Genomic DNA, 13588 nt, shown 5'->3' on the forward strand with positions numbered 1-13588 from the left:
TCCATTTATTCTATTTCAGTCATAACAATGAGCCTACCTTCTTATTTCTCCCTCCACCAGACTCCGTGAGAGAGGAGGGGCAACAGTGGCAACAGTCGATTCACAGATCCAGTAGTGTTAAAGGTCATGACCCAGAAGTTAAACGTGTGTGTGTTTATCAATATGCCCATCTGGAGGTCAGGGTTGTGGTAAAGGTCAAAGGCTAAAAGTTCAAAGGAAGTTTCACTAGGGCAGTCTCAGCCAGTCATGTTGAATGGAAAGAGGATAGCAGGGTTGTAGAAGAGACATTTTAAGTAGGTAATGAGATCTGATCTGTGGTTTAAACCATTCGTCCTCCAGTTACTGCTGTCTTTGGACTTGAACTGGACTTTGAACTGTTTAGAATGTAGGCCTATGTACATATCATTCCACAGACCCTAGACTTGTACATGTAGAATAACTATATTTTTTACACAAAGTTCATTTGCAATGTGAAGTTTATCAATTAAAGTACAATCAAAGACAAAATACATACACTCAAGTACACAGTTTATAGTCAAGGCATACAGCAGCACGATAATGTTGAGTAGTTGGGACCAGAGGGCTTACCGTATACATTAAGGTCAGACTGTCTTTCTCATCCAGTAGTCCTACGGAAGCTAGCCCACGGTGGCCTTAAACAGTGATCTGTGGCGTTCTAGTGGTTTAATGGTCTAACAGATCTCTCTACTGTGCTCTGGTGTTGTGGTGGTGGACTAACGGATGTCCCTCCTATGGTTCTGTGTGTTTTAGGGCATGGCCTTCTCCCTGGAGGAACGACTCCAGCTGGGGATCCACGGCCTGCTGCCTCCCTGCTTCCTCAGCCAGGACGTCCAGCTCCTCCGGGTCCTCAAGAACTACGAGATGAAGAGGGACGACCTGGACAGGTGAGACTGAGATCCTGTGTGTGTGTGTGTGTGTGTGTGTGTGTGTGTGTGTGTGTGTGTGTGTGTGTGTGTGTGTGTGTGTGTGTGTGTGTGTGTGTGTGTGTGTGTGTGTGTGTGTGTGTGTGTGTGTGTGTGTGTGTGTGTGTGTGTGTGTGTGTGTGTGTGTGTGTGTGTGTGTGTGTGTGTGTGTGTGTGTGTGTGTGTGTGAGCCCAGCTGCAGAGAGAGCGAGAGAGAAAGAGCAGACACCTGGAACCCTTCAAAGAGACTGAGATTTAAGGGAAGGATTACTGACTAGTCCTCTGAGCTCATTATTCAACCCACCCTAGCACCCTACTGGTTACTGAACAAACCGCTACTACTTTTTTCTCAATTTCTATGGCTTCATTCTTCCTTGTCCTCCTCTTCTTCTTCACAGCATTTTACAATCTTCTTTAAGACATAAAATAAATGCTGATTTTAATCTCCAGTCCCTACTGCAGCTGATTAGGGTCACAAAGGTTTAGTATTATGTAATGCTGCATTACTTATGTCTCAGGCTGATTTCTTTGATCATTGGCAGCTTGGTCACAGATACCACATTCCTGTAGTTAGTCATGCAGAGTGAATTTGACGTTTTGAATCATGGGGGTGGGTGTACCATATTCTCTGTGTTGATCCCTCTGTTTTAAAGGAAACATTCACCCAAAAACGATTTTGGTATTTGGACATCTGTCCATTGTTGACATAGTTACAAAATGTTTTACTTGTCAGCAATCAAGTTTAAGATATGTTACTTTTCAAATACAGAAATCATCATCCCTGTATGACACATTTTGCATCCTATGACACAAAACACAGCTTCATATGATGCACAATGCATCATACAGGGATGATTTCTTTATTTTGAAAGTTACATACAATACCATGCCAAATGTATGTGGACACCTGCTCGTCGAACATCTCATTCCAAAAATCAGGGGCATTAATATGGAGTTGGTCTCCCCTTTGCTGCTATAATAGCCTCCACTCTTCTGGGAAGGCTTTCTACTAGATGTTGGAACATTTCTGTGGGGACTTCTGTGGGGACTGACAGCCATTCAGCCACAAGAGGATTAGTGAGGTCGGGCACTGATGTTGGGCTATTAGGCCTGGCTGTCAGTCAGCATTCCAATTCATCCCAAAGTTGTTCGATGGGGTTTAGGTAAGGGCTCTGAGCAGGCCAGTCAAGTTCTTCAAAACCGGGTGAAAACAAACCATTTTTCTTTATAGACCTTGCTTTGTCCTTGGGCGCATGGTCATGCTGAAACTGGAACGCGCCTTCCCCAAACTGTTGCCACAAAGTTGGAAGCACAGAATCGTCTAAATTGTCATTGTATGCTGTAGCGTTACGATTTCCCTTCACTGGAACTAAGGGGACTAGCCGAAACATGAAAAACAGCCCCAGACCATTATTCCTCCTTTACCAAACTTTACAATGGGCATTATGTATTCAGGCAGGTAGCGTTCTCCTGGCATCCGCCAAACCCAGATTCGTCCGTCGGACTGCCAGATGGTGAAGCGTGATTCATCACTCCAGAGAACTAATTTCCACTGCTCCAGAGTCCAATGGCGGAGAGCTTTACACCACTCCAGCCGACGCTTGGCATTGTGTATGTTTAAGCTGCGCGCTTCACCAAGCTGCCCGCTTTAGCACTCGGCGGTTGTGTTCTGTGAGCTTGTTTGGCCTACCACTTTGCAGCTGAGCCGTTGTTGCTCCTAGACGTTTCCACTTTTCAAGAACAGCACTTACAGTTGACTGGGACAGCTCTAGCAGGGCAGAAATTTGACAAACTGATTTGTTGGAAAGGTGGCATCCTATGATGGTGCCACGTTGAAAGTCACTGAGCTCTTCAGTACGGGCCATTCTACTGCCAATATTTGTCTATGGAAATTGCATGGTTGTGTGTTCAATTTTATACACTTGTCAGCAACGGGTGTGGCTGAAATCGCCGAGTCCACTACTTTGAAGGCGTGTCCACATACTTTTGAGCATGTAGTGTATCTTGAAAACTTGTTTGCTGACGAGCAGTACATCTCTCTGTCAGACACTACAAGGCTTCAGGTAAATGTAATCCCAAGGTTGGATACATTTCCATAGTGGCAGGACATCAGGTCTCAATAGTCTTCATTTGTGGCCTGTGGATGTGTAGTTAGTGTGAGGACTGGTTGGGTTGGTTAATGGGACAGAGAGAGACAGGATTTGTGGTCAATTTGTGGTCAGGAAGACCTTTTAGCCAGTGGTGTATAGTAGTTATTTAAAAATACTTTAAAATACTACTTAAGTTCCTTAAGAAAATATTGTACTTTTTACTCCATACATTTTCCTTGACAGCCAAAAGTAGTCGTTACATTTTGAATGCTTAGCAGGACAGGAAAATTGTCCAATTCCCGCACTTATCAACCGAACATCCCTGGTCATCTCTACTGCCTCTGATCTGGTGGAGTCACTAAACACACATGCTTTGTTTGTAAATTATGTCTGAATGTTGGAGTATATGCCCATGGCTTTACATAAATTTAAAAAATCTAGAAAATGGTGCCATCTGGTTGCTTAATATAAGGAATTTGAAATGATTTATTATTTTACTTTTGATACTTAAGTATATTTTAAACCAAATACTTTTAGACTTTTACTCACGTAGTATTTTACTGGGTGACGTTCACTTTTACTTGAGTCATGTTCTATGTATGACAGTTGGGTACTTTTTCCACCACTGCTTTTAGCCCACTTGATTTTCCAGCGTGGTGGTATGATGACTGAGGCACGGTTGCTATACTGTACCACGCAAATCCTCCAAAACAGCAATTAGCCGTGTTTTATTCCTATTCCCATGCCCTTTCAATGTCATCAACAATTTGTCTCATAGTCTTCCAGTCCACTCAGGGCATCGGACCAGTTTATTAGAGCTGGTATTCGCCCTGCCTGTCCTCATGCCTCTGGCCATAGTATTTCCATTGCAGTCTGGGCCTTACGTTTTTTCTCAAGCCTTCTGTGGTATTTGCTGGATCCGACCGTGTCACTTTATTTTTGCATGACCGTTGCTCAAAACTCTCACTAAACGATACATGCCATTCTATTCCAAGCAGCAGCTATTTACTGTTTTTACTGCTCCCCAAAGCAGGGATTCATTCTGGTGTCTGGACATTGATAAAGCAGGCTGGACTTTGGACACCACTGGCTTGAAGCCCAAACATGTCTATAATAACAGAGATGGCGGCCTAGGCTGACTTTATCGGAGAGAACCTCTTCTATGCACGAAGACACAGTTGCAGAGATAAAGAGAAGGACTCACGAATACTAAAAGGTCATAGGGGTCAACTCTTAAAATGTCCACTTGTGATTTTAACCGGATGCATGTGGTATGCTATCTAGCAGTTTAAAGGAACATCATAAAAACCAACCGGCAAGAGTGTCTGCAAAGAATCATGAATTTGGATGGAGAAAGAAGGGGTTGGAAGAGGGAAAAGTTATTTTTCCCATGCCAAGTTTAAGCAGAGTTTCACACGCTTGTTAACACACTTTATCTGAAAAAAATGTGTGTGTGTGACTGTGATATTCTTTCAGGCCGAGAGAGAGCCACAACAGACTCGAGCTGTAGTCGCTCATGGAAAAGACAACTAGACTCATCATGGTTATTGACACCTGCTGTCCTGCCACAACTAGATAAGTGAAATCAAAATAATCATATGGGTCTAGACCACCTAGACTGAAATACCAAATTTTTGACTGACAATATCCATTTTGTGCCACCCCGTTTCCTAGTGGCATGTGAGTGGTACAACCCTAGCTTGGCACTGTGCCTTGACGTGGCCTCAGTCACATCACCAATCACACAACGTTGGGCACCAATAAGTTGGTCTCTTTCTGTGTCCCTAGTTGGTGACTGAATTGTGGTGGTATGGCAGGATTCCCAAATTTGGCCTGTGGGTGGTTTTATTTGGCCACCCAAATTTGCTGAGCAAAAAATTATAATAATTTAAAAAATATATATATATTTGTTTTTTTTATGTTTTATTGTTGAACATAAAATACTGTAAAAATACCAGGGAATCAGCTCCAAGTGATTTTAATTTTGGAAATCTGTTCCCCAGTATTCCCACGCATAATAGACAGGCAAGTGATCGTATACAAATTTAAGAAAGGTTATAAATTACTTCTTGCGGTTCAATTTGCAGTCTTCAAATGATTTGTAATTATGTGCCGGCCCCCTGACCATCCGCTCAATAGAAAATCAACCCGCGTCTGAATCTAGTTGATAATCCCTGTGGTATGATGTAAGCCGTGACTTTATCTGGCTGGAACACCATCAACCTTTTTTTAAAGAGATTGTTAACACCTTGTATCCAATGACCATGTGGGAGAAGGCCATGCATACTTTCTATCATCCCAACAAGAGCGACATTATACTCCAGCTTTTGTGGAAAGCTTTCTTATCATGAGTGGAGAGCCTGTGGCGAGGCCTAGCAGTTAATTTGGGTCATATGTAAACCTTCAGTCCCCCTGTCGATGTTTGATCGTAACAAGGAGCTTGTGAAGGATATCTGATGGGTGTGTCTGTGCTCTGTATTTTTCTAAGCATTTGTAACATAAGCAACAGCAACTTTATCCAGCAGTTATTGTACAACATGGCACTATCATCACATGAGCAGGGCTTGTATTCATTAAGGCAAGGAGGGAGTCAGCATGGCATTCTCTCTCGCTCTCTCCCCCACTTTCTATTGGCCATTTCTTTTCAATTGGGCCTTTAAGTCCAGAGGGAAAAGTAGGGCCCGATAGAGTGAGGTATTGCTCTCACATGGTGCAATCTGTTTGAGTCACCCCAGACGTCTCTTTCTCTCTCCTCTTCACACACACTTCTTCTCTCTTATTTCTCTCTCTGAGATTTGTATTTCATAAAGCCACTCTGAAGTCCATTTTACATGCACAGTTTAGGAATCGGCGTTAAAGATTGTCACCTTTTTCCCTCACCCCCTCCTCCTCCCCCTCTGCCATTCCCAGATATGTGTTTCTGATGGGGCTCCAGGACAGGAATGAGAAGCTGTTCTACCGTGTGCTGACGTCCGACACAGAAAGGTTCATGCCTATCGTTTACACTCCCACTGTGGGCCTGGCCTGCCAGATGTATGGCCTTGCCTTCAGGAGACCCAGGTGAGAGAGAAACACACACACATGCGAGCACTAACACACACACACACACACCACATGCATGCACACACACTGAATAGGCCTGGATATACTGTCACACACACAGTTGCTGCTCGTGGCCAGCCTAAACATTGTTTTAAGATTTTACCATCAATTGTCAAATCATTTAGATGCATTCTTATGAAACATAAATCCTTTTGAATCTTCAAACATCTGTGTATGTTGGCCTATTGCAGCAAAACTCTCAACCAAAATCAGAGGGTGGGGCGTGTCTGTGTCGAGTTGGGTTCTACGAGTCCTTGGGCAGCTTAGGCCAGTTTAAGCAGTTACAGTGTACAGTTCACCTTGAATGGACTTGGCATTGCATAAAGCAGGACTTGCCTCTTCGGTCTGCTCAGTTATCTGTCTGTTTCTCCTCAAACAATTAGGTCCATGTCTCTCTGTCACCACTGGACTCCCTCATTAGAGTCATAATGGCGATCAAATGAATGTAACACACATTAGGACAATGTCAAGGAGCTGATCCTGTTTGGCTTGAACATATCTACACTGCGCTGTGTTGTAAAGATGTCGTGTTTGAGTCGTAGACAGTAGAACTAACATGGTCCAAGAAAGACCACCGCCAATATTGTTCTGTAGTCAACCACTGAGGGAGAGGAAGAGGGAGAGGAAGAAGGAGGGTGACGTTCTATTGGCTTGATTAGTACCTCTCAGTTAGAAATGCTCTTTCCCCTCTCACTCTCCTCTCACTCTCTCGTCAGTCACAGTCAGTCACACACTGACGCACCATGTGCGATCCAAATGGCACCCTATTCCCTATATAGTGCACCATTTTTTCTTTTCTTCACCAGGGCCTGTATGTACAGTGTGGACTCACACTCACTCACTTTACCTCACTCATATCCACAGTGAACTTTTCCTTGTGGGTCTCAAGTCTAAAACCCCAAATAAACTGATCATGACCAGGGATGCTTTTGATTAGTAGCGAATGCTAAATCCAAAGCCGTTTTATTTGAAATGCTTACCTTGGGCACATTTGAAAATGCGTTCGGAAACCTAAGCGCACACACTTGGAGTTATACAACCCCCTTTTCCACAATTTCCCCAGAACTAGCAAGTATGTGGAAAATATGTCGAGTATGCTTCTATGCTCCAAGCTCCCTTACCTCTGACACTGGGCTGAAGGAGTAATCTTATCTCCCCGCAGACCCACAATGCAGTGGGCCAAGACGCGAGCTGCCAGAGCCCGGGGGTGGGGAACTTGGGACTGGTAGAAATGTGACATTGGGTCAGTTAGCAGCAGGCTCTGTACACTCGACACACTGGAGAGGGCCAGTGGATTATCGCTGACTCTCAGACAAGCCTGGTCCTCAGCCAGTCCTAGACCCAGGCCTCTCCCCTCCATCCCACTGCTGGCTTGCTTCTGAATATAAGCAGGGTTGGTCCTAGTTGGTCCCTGGATGGGAAACCAGATGCTGCTGGAAGTGTCATTGGAGGGCCAATAGAAGGCACCATTTCCTCTGGTATAAAAACAAATATCCCAATACCCCAGGGCAGTGATTGGGGACATTGCCCTGTGTAGGGTGCTGACTTTTGGATGGGATGTTAAACGGGTGTCCTGATTCTCTGTGGTCACTAAAGATCCCATGACACTTATCGTAAGAGTAGGGGTGTTAACCCTGGTGTCCTGTCTAAATTCCCAATCTGGCCCTCATACTATCACGGTCACCTAATCATCCCCAGCTTACAATTGGCTCCTTCATCCCCCCCCCCCTCTCCCCTGTAACTATTCCCTAGGTTGTTGCTGTAAATGAGAATGTGTTCTCTGTCAACTTACCTGGTTAAATAAAAAAAATTAAACCTAGCCCAGGGAGGGGGGTGGAGGAGGCGGGTGAAGTTGTGGAGAACCCAGGGTTGTAAAAGCATTATTGCTGAAACTGATAGGGAACTCACCAGCCTGGTCTCATAGACTAGACGTAACATAGTAAATGTAAATCCGGGACAGCCAAATTAGTATGATATGTGATGTTTGGAAAGTTTTTTATAGGGGGTAGTATAGGGGGTAATATTGCAGATAGATTGTAGCTTCCATCAATGTAATTGTCTGCATCATTTCCCCCATATTTATTTTTTGTAAATATATTTTCATTCATTATTTTCCCCTATTCCTACCACCCCTCCCTTAATTGGAGTAAACTAATGGCTTCCACTTCCGGTTTATACATACTATATACATTTTACGGACACAATGTATTTTACTATAGTTATCTTTTGTTTGTTTTTAATCCCATCCTTCAGCTACCCTCAACCCCTCCCCTATATCTGTGCTGTTTCACAAAAGTTCTGAACCTACATACATTTTACGGACACAGTATATTTTACATTAGTTACATTAGTTACATTAGTTTTACATTAATCTTGTTTATTTTAGTCCCATCCTTCAACTCCACTCAACCGCTCCCCTCTATCTCTTAACACCATACAGTTTTGATTTCTAATTGCCATATATTTTTCAACAGTGCTGTGATGAATCACAAAAGTTCTCAACCTTTCTATTCTCATAGTTTCTAGAGATTGTAAATTAAAGATAAGCATTTTTTCAAAAATTATGATTATATTATTGATCGATTGACTACGACCGGCTGAATTTGGTCTTGTGTAGCAAAATTTGAAATTGTGTTTTTTACATTGGATAAAAGTAGAAACTCAGAGCTAGAAAAGTCTATATCATACACTCCAGTTGAGGAACAATGGGAAAGTAATTCTGATTTTGAAATTTGATAAACTTGTAATCTCACTTTTGAGAAAATGGCCCTTGAATGTTTTGGTAAACCAACTGGAGAACTCTTTGTCTACACCCATTCAGCAATGTTCTTTAAGGATTCACATGTGAGGCCATGTACTAAACAACCAAAGATTTCAAGACTAAAGGCTGGTTTATACTACGTCTATCGACAGTTGTCGCAGTGACATCATGAACATTCTATTGTTCACATGTTCCAGAAGCCATTTCTGACAAAAAAATCATTTTGATAAAAAAAAGAAGCTTACATTCAAATGCCTCTCCTGTGAAGTAGTGACACGCGACATATGCCTAGTTTCCTGAAACAAGTCATAAATCACCCAGCAGTGCTATTTGCAGCGTTACCTCCACGTACATTTTGCAATTCTGCAATTTCTGAACCTGCGAAGAAAAACAAGCTACAGATGGACAGTACCAAAACAAATGATCTAATGATTCTGTCTCTTCACAGCTAAATCTGCAGAGCTGGGATGGTTGCATCCTCCATATATAGAACATTCTATTGGTTGCAAGAATTTTGAATAATTATTTAAATTGAAAACTTCTAGGTTTTGAATACGGCATCGTTTTGTGTATCAGTTCATTAACCATGTGCCATAGAATCGGTACATCGAAAATCTCTTCCCAACTTCCGGTTACACAGGACAGAAGGTTACTTAAGGCAAAAACAAAAGTAGGGTGGTTGGTCATTTTAGCTAATTAGCTAAGTTTAAGTACTTTTTAGCTACTTTGCAACTACTTAGCATGTTACCTAACCCTTCCCCCAACCCTAACCTTAACCCTTTAACCTTAAACCCTAACCCCTAGCCTAGCTAACATTAACCACCTAGCTAACGTTAGCATTAGTCGCCTAGCTAATGTTAGCCACAACAGATTGGAATTCGTAACTTATCATACGTTTTGTAAATTTGTAACATATTGTACAAATTGCAAATCGTAACCTATCATATGAATTGGAAATCTGAACATATCATACAAAATGATTGATACCTACCATACAGTCGTGGCCAAAAGTTTTGAGAATAACACAAATATGAATTTTCACAAAGTCTGCTGCCTCAGTTTGTATGATGGAAATTTGCATATACTTAATTGCAAAGTCCATCTTTTCCATGCAAATTAACTGAATCCCCCCAAAAAATGTCCACTGCATTTCAGCCCTGCCATGAAAGGACCAGCTGACATCATGTCAGTGATTCTCTCGTTAACACAGGTGTGAGTGTTGACGAGGACAAGGCTGGAGATCACTCTGTCATGCTGATTGAGTTCGAATAACAGACTGGAAGCTTCAAAAGGAGGGTGGTGCTTGGAATCATTGTTCTTCCTCTGTCAATCATGGTCACCTGCAAGGGAACACGTGCCGTCATCATTGCTTTGTACAAAAATGGCTTTACAGGCAAGGAAATTGCTGCCAGTAAGATTGCACCTAAATCAACCATTTATCGGATCATCAAGAACTTCAAGGAGTGCGGTTCAATTGTTGTGAAGAAGGCTTCAGGGCGCCCAAGGAAGTCCAGCAAGCGCCAGGACTGTCTCCTAAAGTTGATTCAGCTGCGGGATCGGGGCACCGCCAGTACAGAGCTTGCTCAGGAATGGCAGCAGGCAGGTGTGAGTGCATCTGCACGCACAGTGAGGTGAAGACTTTTGGAGGATGGCCTGGTGTCAAGAAGGGCAGCAAAGAAGCCACTTCTCTCCAGGAAAAACATCAGGGACAGACTGATATTCTGCAAAAGGTACAGGGATTGACATTGGACTGCTGAGGACTGTGGTAAAGTCATTTTCTCTGATGAATCACATGTGAGGCCATGTAATAGCCTTTGACACTTTTGTAATAGCCTTTGACTCTATTGAAATGCTTGTAATTATACTTCAGTATTCCATAGTAACATCTGACAAAAATATCTGAAGACACTGAAGCAGCAAACTTTGTGAAAATTAATATTTGTGTCATTCTCAATTTTTGGCCACGACTGTACATACCATACGAAACGTAAAATATCATACGAATTCGAGTGTCCTGGACATTTACTATCGTACGTCTACCCCTGAGTCAAGGTTAAACTCAGTCTAGATTCACAGGGAACTCAGTCGGGGAGCTCGAGCCTGCATGTACTGTATATAGATCACATAGCCTCTCAGAGCACCTCTTCTATGGTCAACTGGTCTTATAGGGACAACTTAGCTGTCTCTGTTATCACGATCTTTGTCTACATACAGTTGAAATCGGAAGTTTACATACACTTAGGTTGGAGTCATTAAAACTCGTTTTTCAACCACTCCACAAATTTCTTGTTGACAAACTAGTTTTGCAAGTCGGTTAGGACATCTACTTTGTGCATGACACAAGTAATTTTGCCAACAATTGTATACAGACAGATTATTTCACTTATAATTCCCTGTATCTCAATTCCAATGGGTCAGCAGTTTACATACACTAAGTTCATGTTATGGCTTTAGAAGCTTCTGATAGGCTAATTGAAATAATTTGAGTCAATTGGAGGTGTACCTGTGGATGCATTTCAAGGCCTACCTTCAAACTCAGTGCCCCTTTGCTTGACATCATGGGAAAATCAAAAGAAATCAGCCAAGACCTCAGATTTTTTTTTTGTAGACCTCCACAAGTCTGGTTCATCCTTGGGAGCAATCAAATGCCTGAAGGTACCACGTTCATCTGTACAAACAATAGTACGCAAGTATAAACTCCATGGGACCACGCAGCCGTCGCACCGCTCCGGAAGGAGATGTGTTCTGTCTCCTAGAGATGAATGTACTTTGGTGCAATAAGTGCAAATCATTCCCAGAACAACAGCAATGGACCTTGTGAAGATGCTGGAGGAAACGGGTACAAAAGTATCTATATCCACAGTAAAATGAGTCCTATATTGACATAATCTGAAAGGCCGCTCAGGAAGAAGCCACTGCTCCAAAACCGTCATTAAAAAGCCAGACTACGGTTTGCAACTGCACATGGGGACAAAGATCGTTCTTTTTGGAGAAATGTCCTCTGGTCTGATGAAACAAAAATAGAACTGTTTGGCCATAATGACCATTGTTATGTTTGGAGGAGAAAGGGGGAGGCTTGCAAGCCGAAGAACACCATCCCAACCGTGAAGCACGGGGGTGGCAGCATCATGTTGTTGGGGTGCTTTGCTGCAGGAGGGACTGGTGCACTTCACAGAATAGATGGCATCATGAGGCAGGACAATGATGTGGATATATTGAAGCAACATCTCACGACATCAGTCAGGAAGTTAAAGCTTGGTTGCAAATGGGTCTTCCAAATCGACAATGACCCCAAGCATACTTCTGAAGTTGTGGCAAAATGGCTTAAGGACAACAAAGTCAAGGTATTGGAGTGGCCATCACAAAGCCCTGACCTCAGTCCTATAGAACATTTGTGGGCAGAACTGAAAAAGCGTGTGCGAGCAAGGAGGCCTACAAACCTGACTCAGTTAAACCAGCTCTGTCAGGAGGAATGGGCCAAAATTCACCCAACTTATTGTGGGAAGCTTGTGGAAGGCTACCCGAAACGTTTGTCCCAAGTTAAACAATGTAAAGGCAATGCTACCAAATACTAATTGAGTGTATGTAAACTTCTGACCCACTGGGAATGTGATGAAAGAAATAAAAGCTGAAATAAATCATTCTCTCTCTCCTATTCTGACACTTCCCACTCTTAAAATAAAGTGGTGATCCTAACTGACCTTAGACAGGGAATTTTTACGAGGATTAAATGTCAGGAATTGTGAAAAACTGAGTTTAAATGTATTTGGCTAAGGTGTATGTAGACTTCCGACTTCAACTGTATCCGTCTCTGTGATTCTCTCTAACTCTTATAGCAGATTTATACGCACACGCAGCACCATCTAGATATAACAGTAATGAATTCCTGATGTGAGTTTGCGTGCATGCTTACGTGTGCACGTGTGTGCTTATGCCTGGATGTGCGTGTGTGTGTCTGTATGCTTGTCTAGACCATCAGAGTGGCTGAATAGACTGATATTAGCTCTCTAATCACTGCCTCCCTCTCAGGTATAAAGAGCACTCTGTGGTAGAGGCGCCCTGTTGGTCATACCCAGGCTTACTGTCTGTAATCCGCTTCACGCTGACTAAACACGTCAATACTAGGCTCCACTGTAGGGGGCAAAGGTCAAGCCCCATGAAGTGTCAGAACAGAGCCGATTCACTGATCTCTGGGTGGGCTAATCGTAGGCAGAGAAGATAAACATTCACAACACTGAGGTCACTGGATCCATTACGTTTTGGGACCGATAAGCTCATAAGTGTAGGATACACAGGGCATTTTTAGTCTATTTCAGTTAAACTAATGAATTTGTGGCTAGTCACTCACTAAATGCAGGAGCTGTTTGCGAGCACAACTGCCACTAGTATTGCTTCAACTATCACCACAAATGTTAATATCACAGACACTAAATAACACCAACAAAGAACCTTACATTTACATTTACATTTAAGTCATTTAGCAGACGCTCTTATCCAGAGCGACTTACAACCTTCTAAGGTGAGCGCTGATAACCAATCCATCTTATTAATAAAGATTGATTATCTTGGTTATAACCCCTTAGTGGATTCGGCGGTAGAGGTCAAGTGTCGAGGACTCTGGACCACTGCAATACTTTTTGTTGGAGGGGGAAATGAGAGGCCTTGCAGATAAATACACTACATGACCAAAAGTATGTGTACACCTGCTCGTC

The 13588-nt window shown here is 42.8% G+C and overlaps 1 protein-coding gene across 1 annotated transcript in view; it reads left to right on the top strand.

The window, feature by feature from the left end:
• Nucleotides 1–13588, top strand: part of me1 (malic enzyme 1, NADP(+)-dependent, cytosolic) — a 117529-nt gene that overhangs the window by 37598 nt on the left and 66343 nt on the right. The window contains exons 2-3 of the mRNA XM_071383574.1: nucleotides 772–905; nucleotides 5924–6073. Coding sequence (XP_071239675.1) covers nucleotides 772–905; nucleotides 5924–6073 — 284 coding nt within the window. The remainder of the gene's footprint in view (nucleotides 1–771; nucleotides 906–5923; nucleotides 6074–13588) is intronic.

This window comes from Salvelinus alpinus, chromosome 35 (assembly GCF_045679555.1).
Source record: "Salvelinus alpinus chromosome 35, SLU_Salpinus.1, whole genome shotgun sequence".
Classification (NCBI taxonomy): domain Eukaryota; kingdom Metazoa; phylum Chordata; class Actinopteri; order Salmoniformes; family Salmonidae; genus Salvelinus; species Salvelinus alpinus.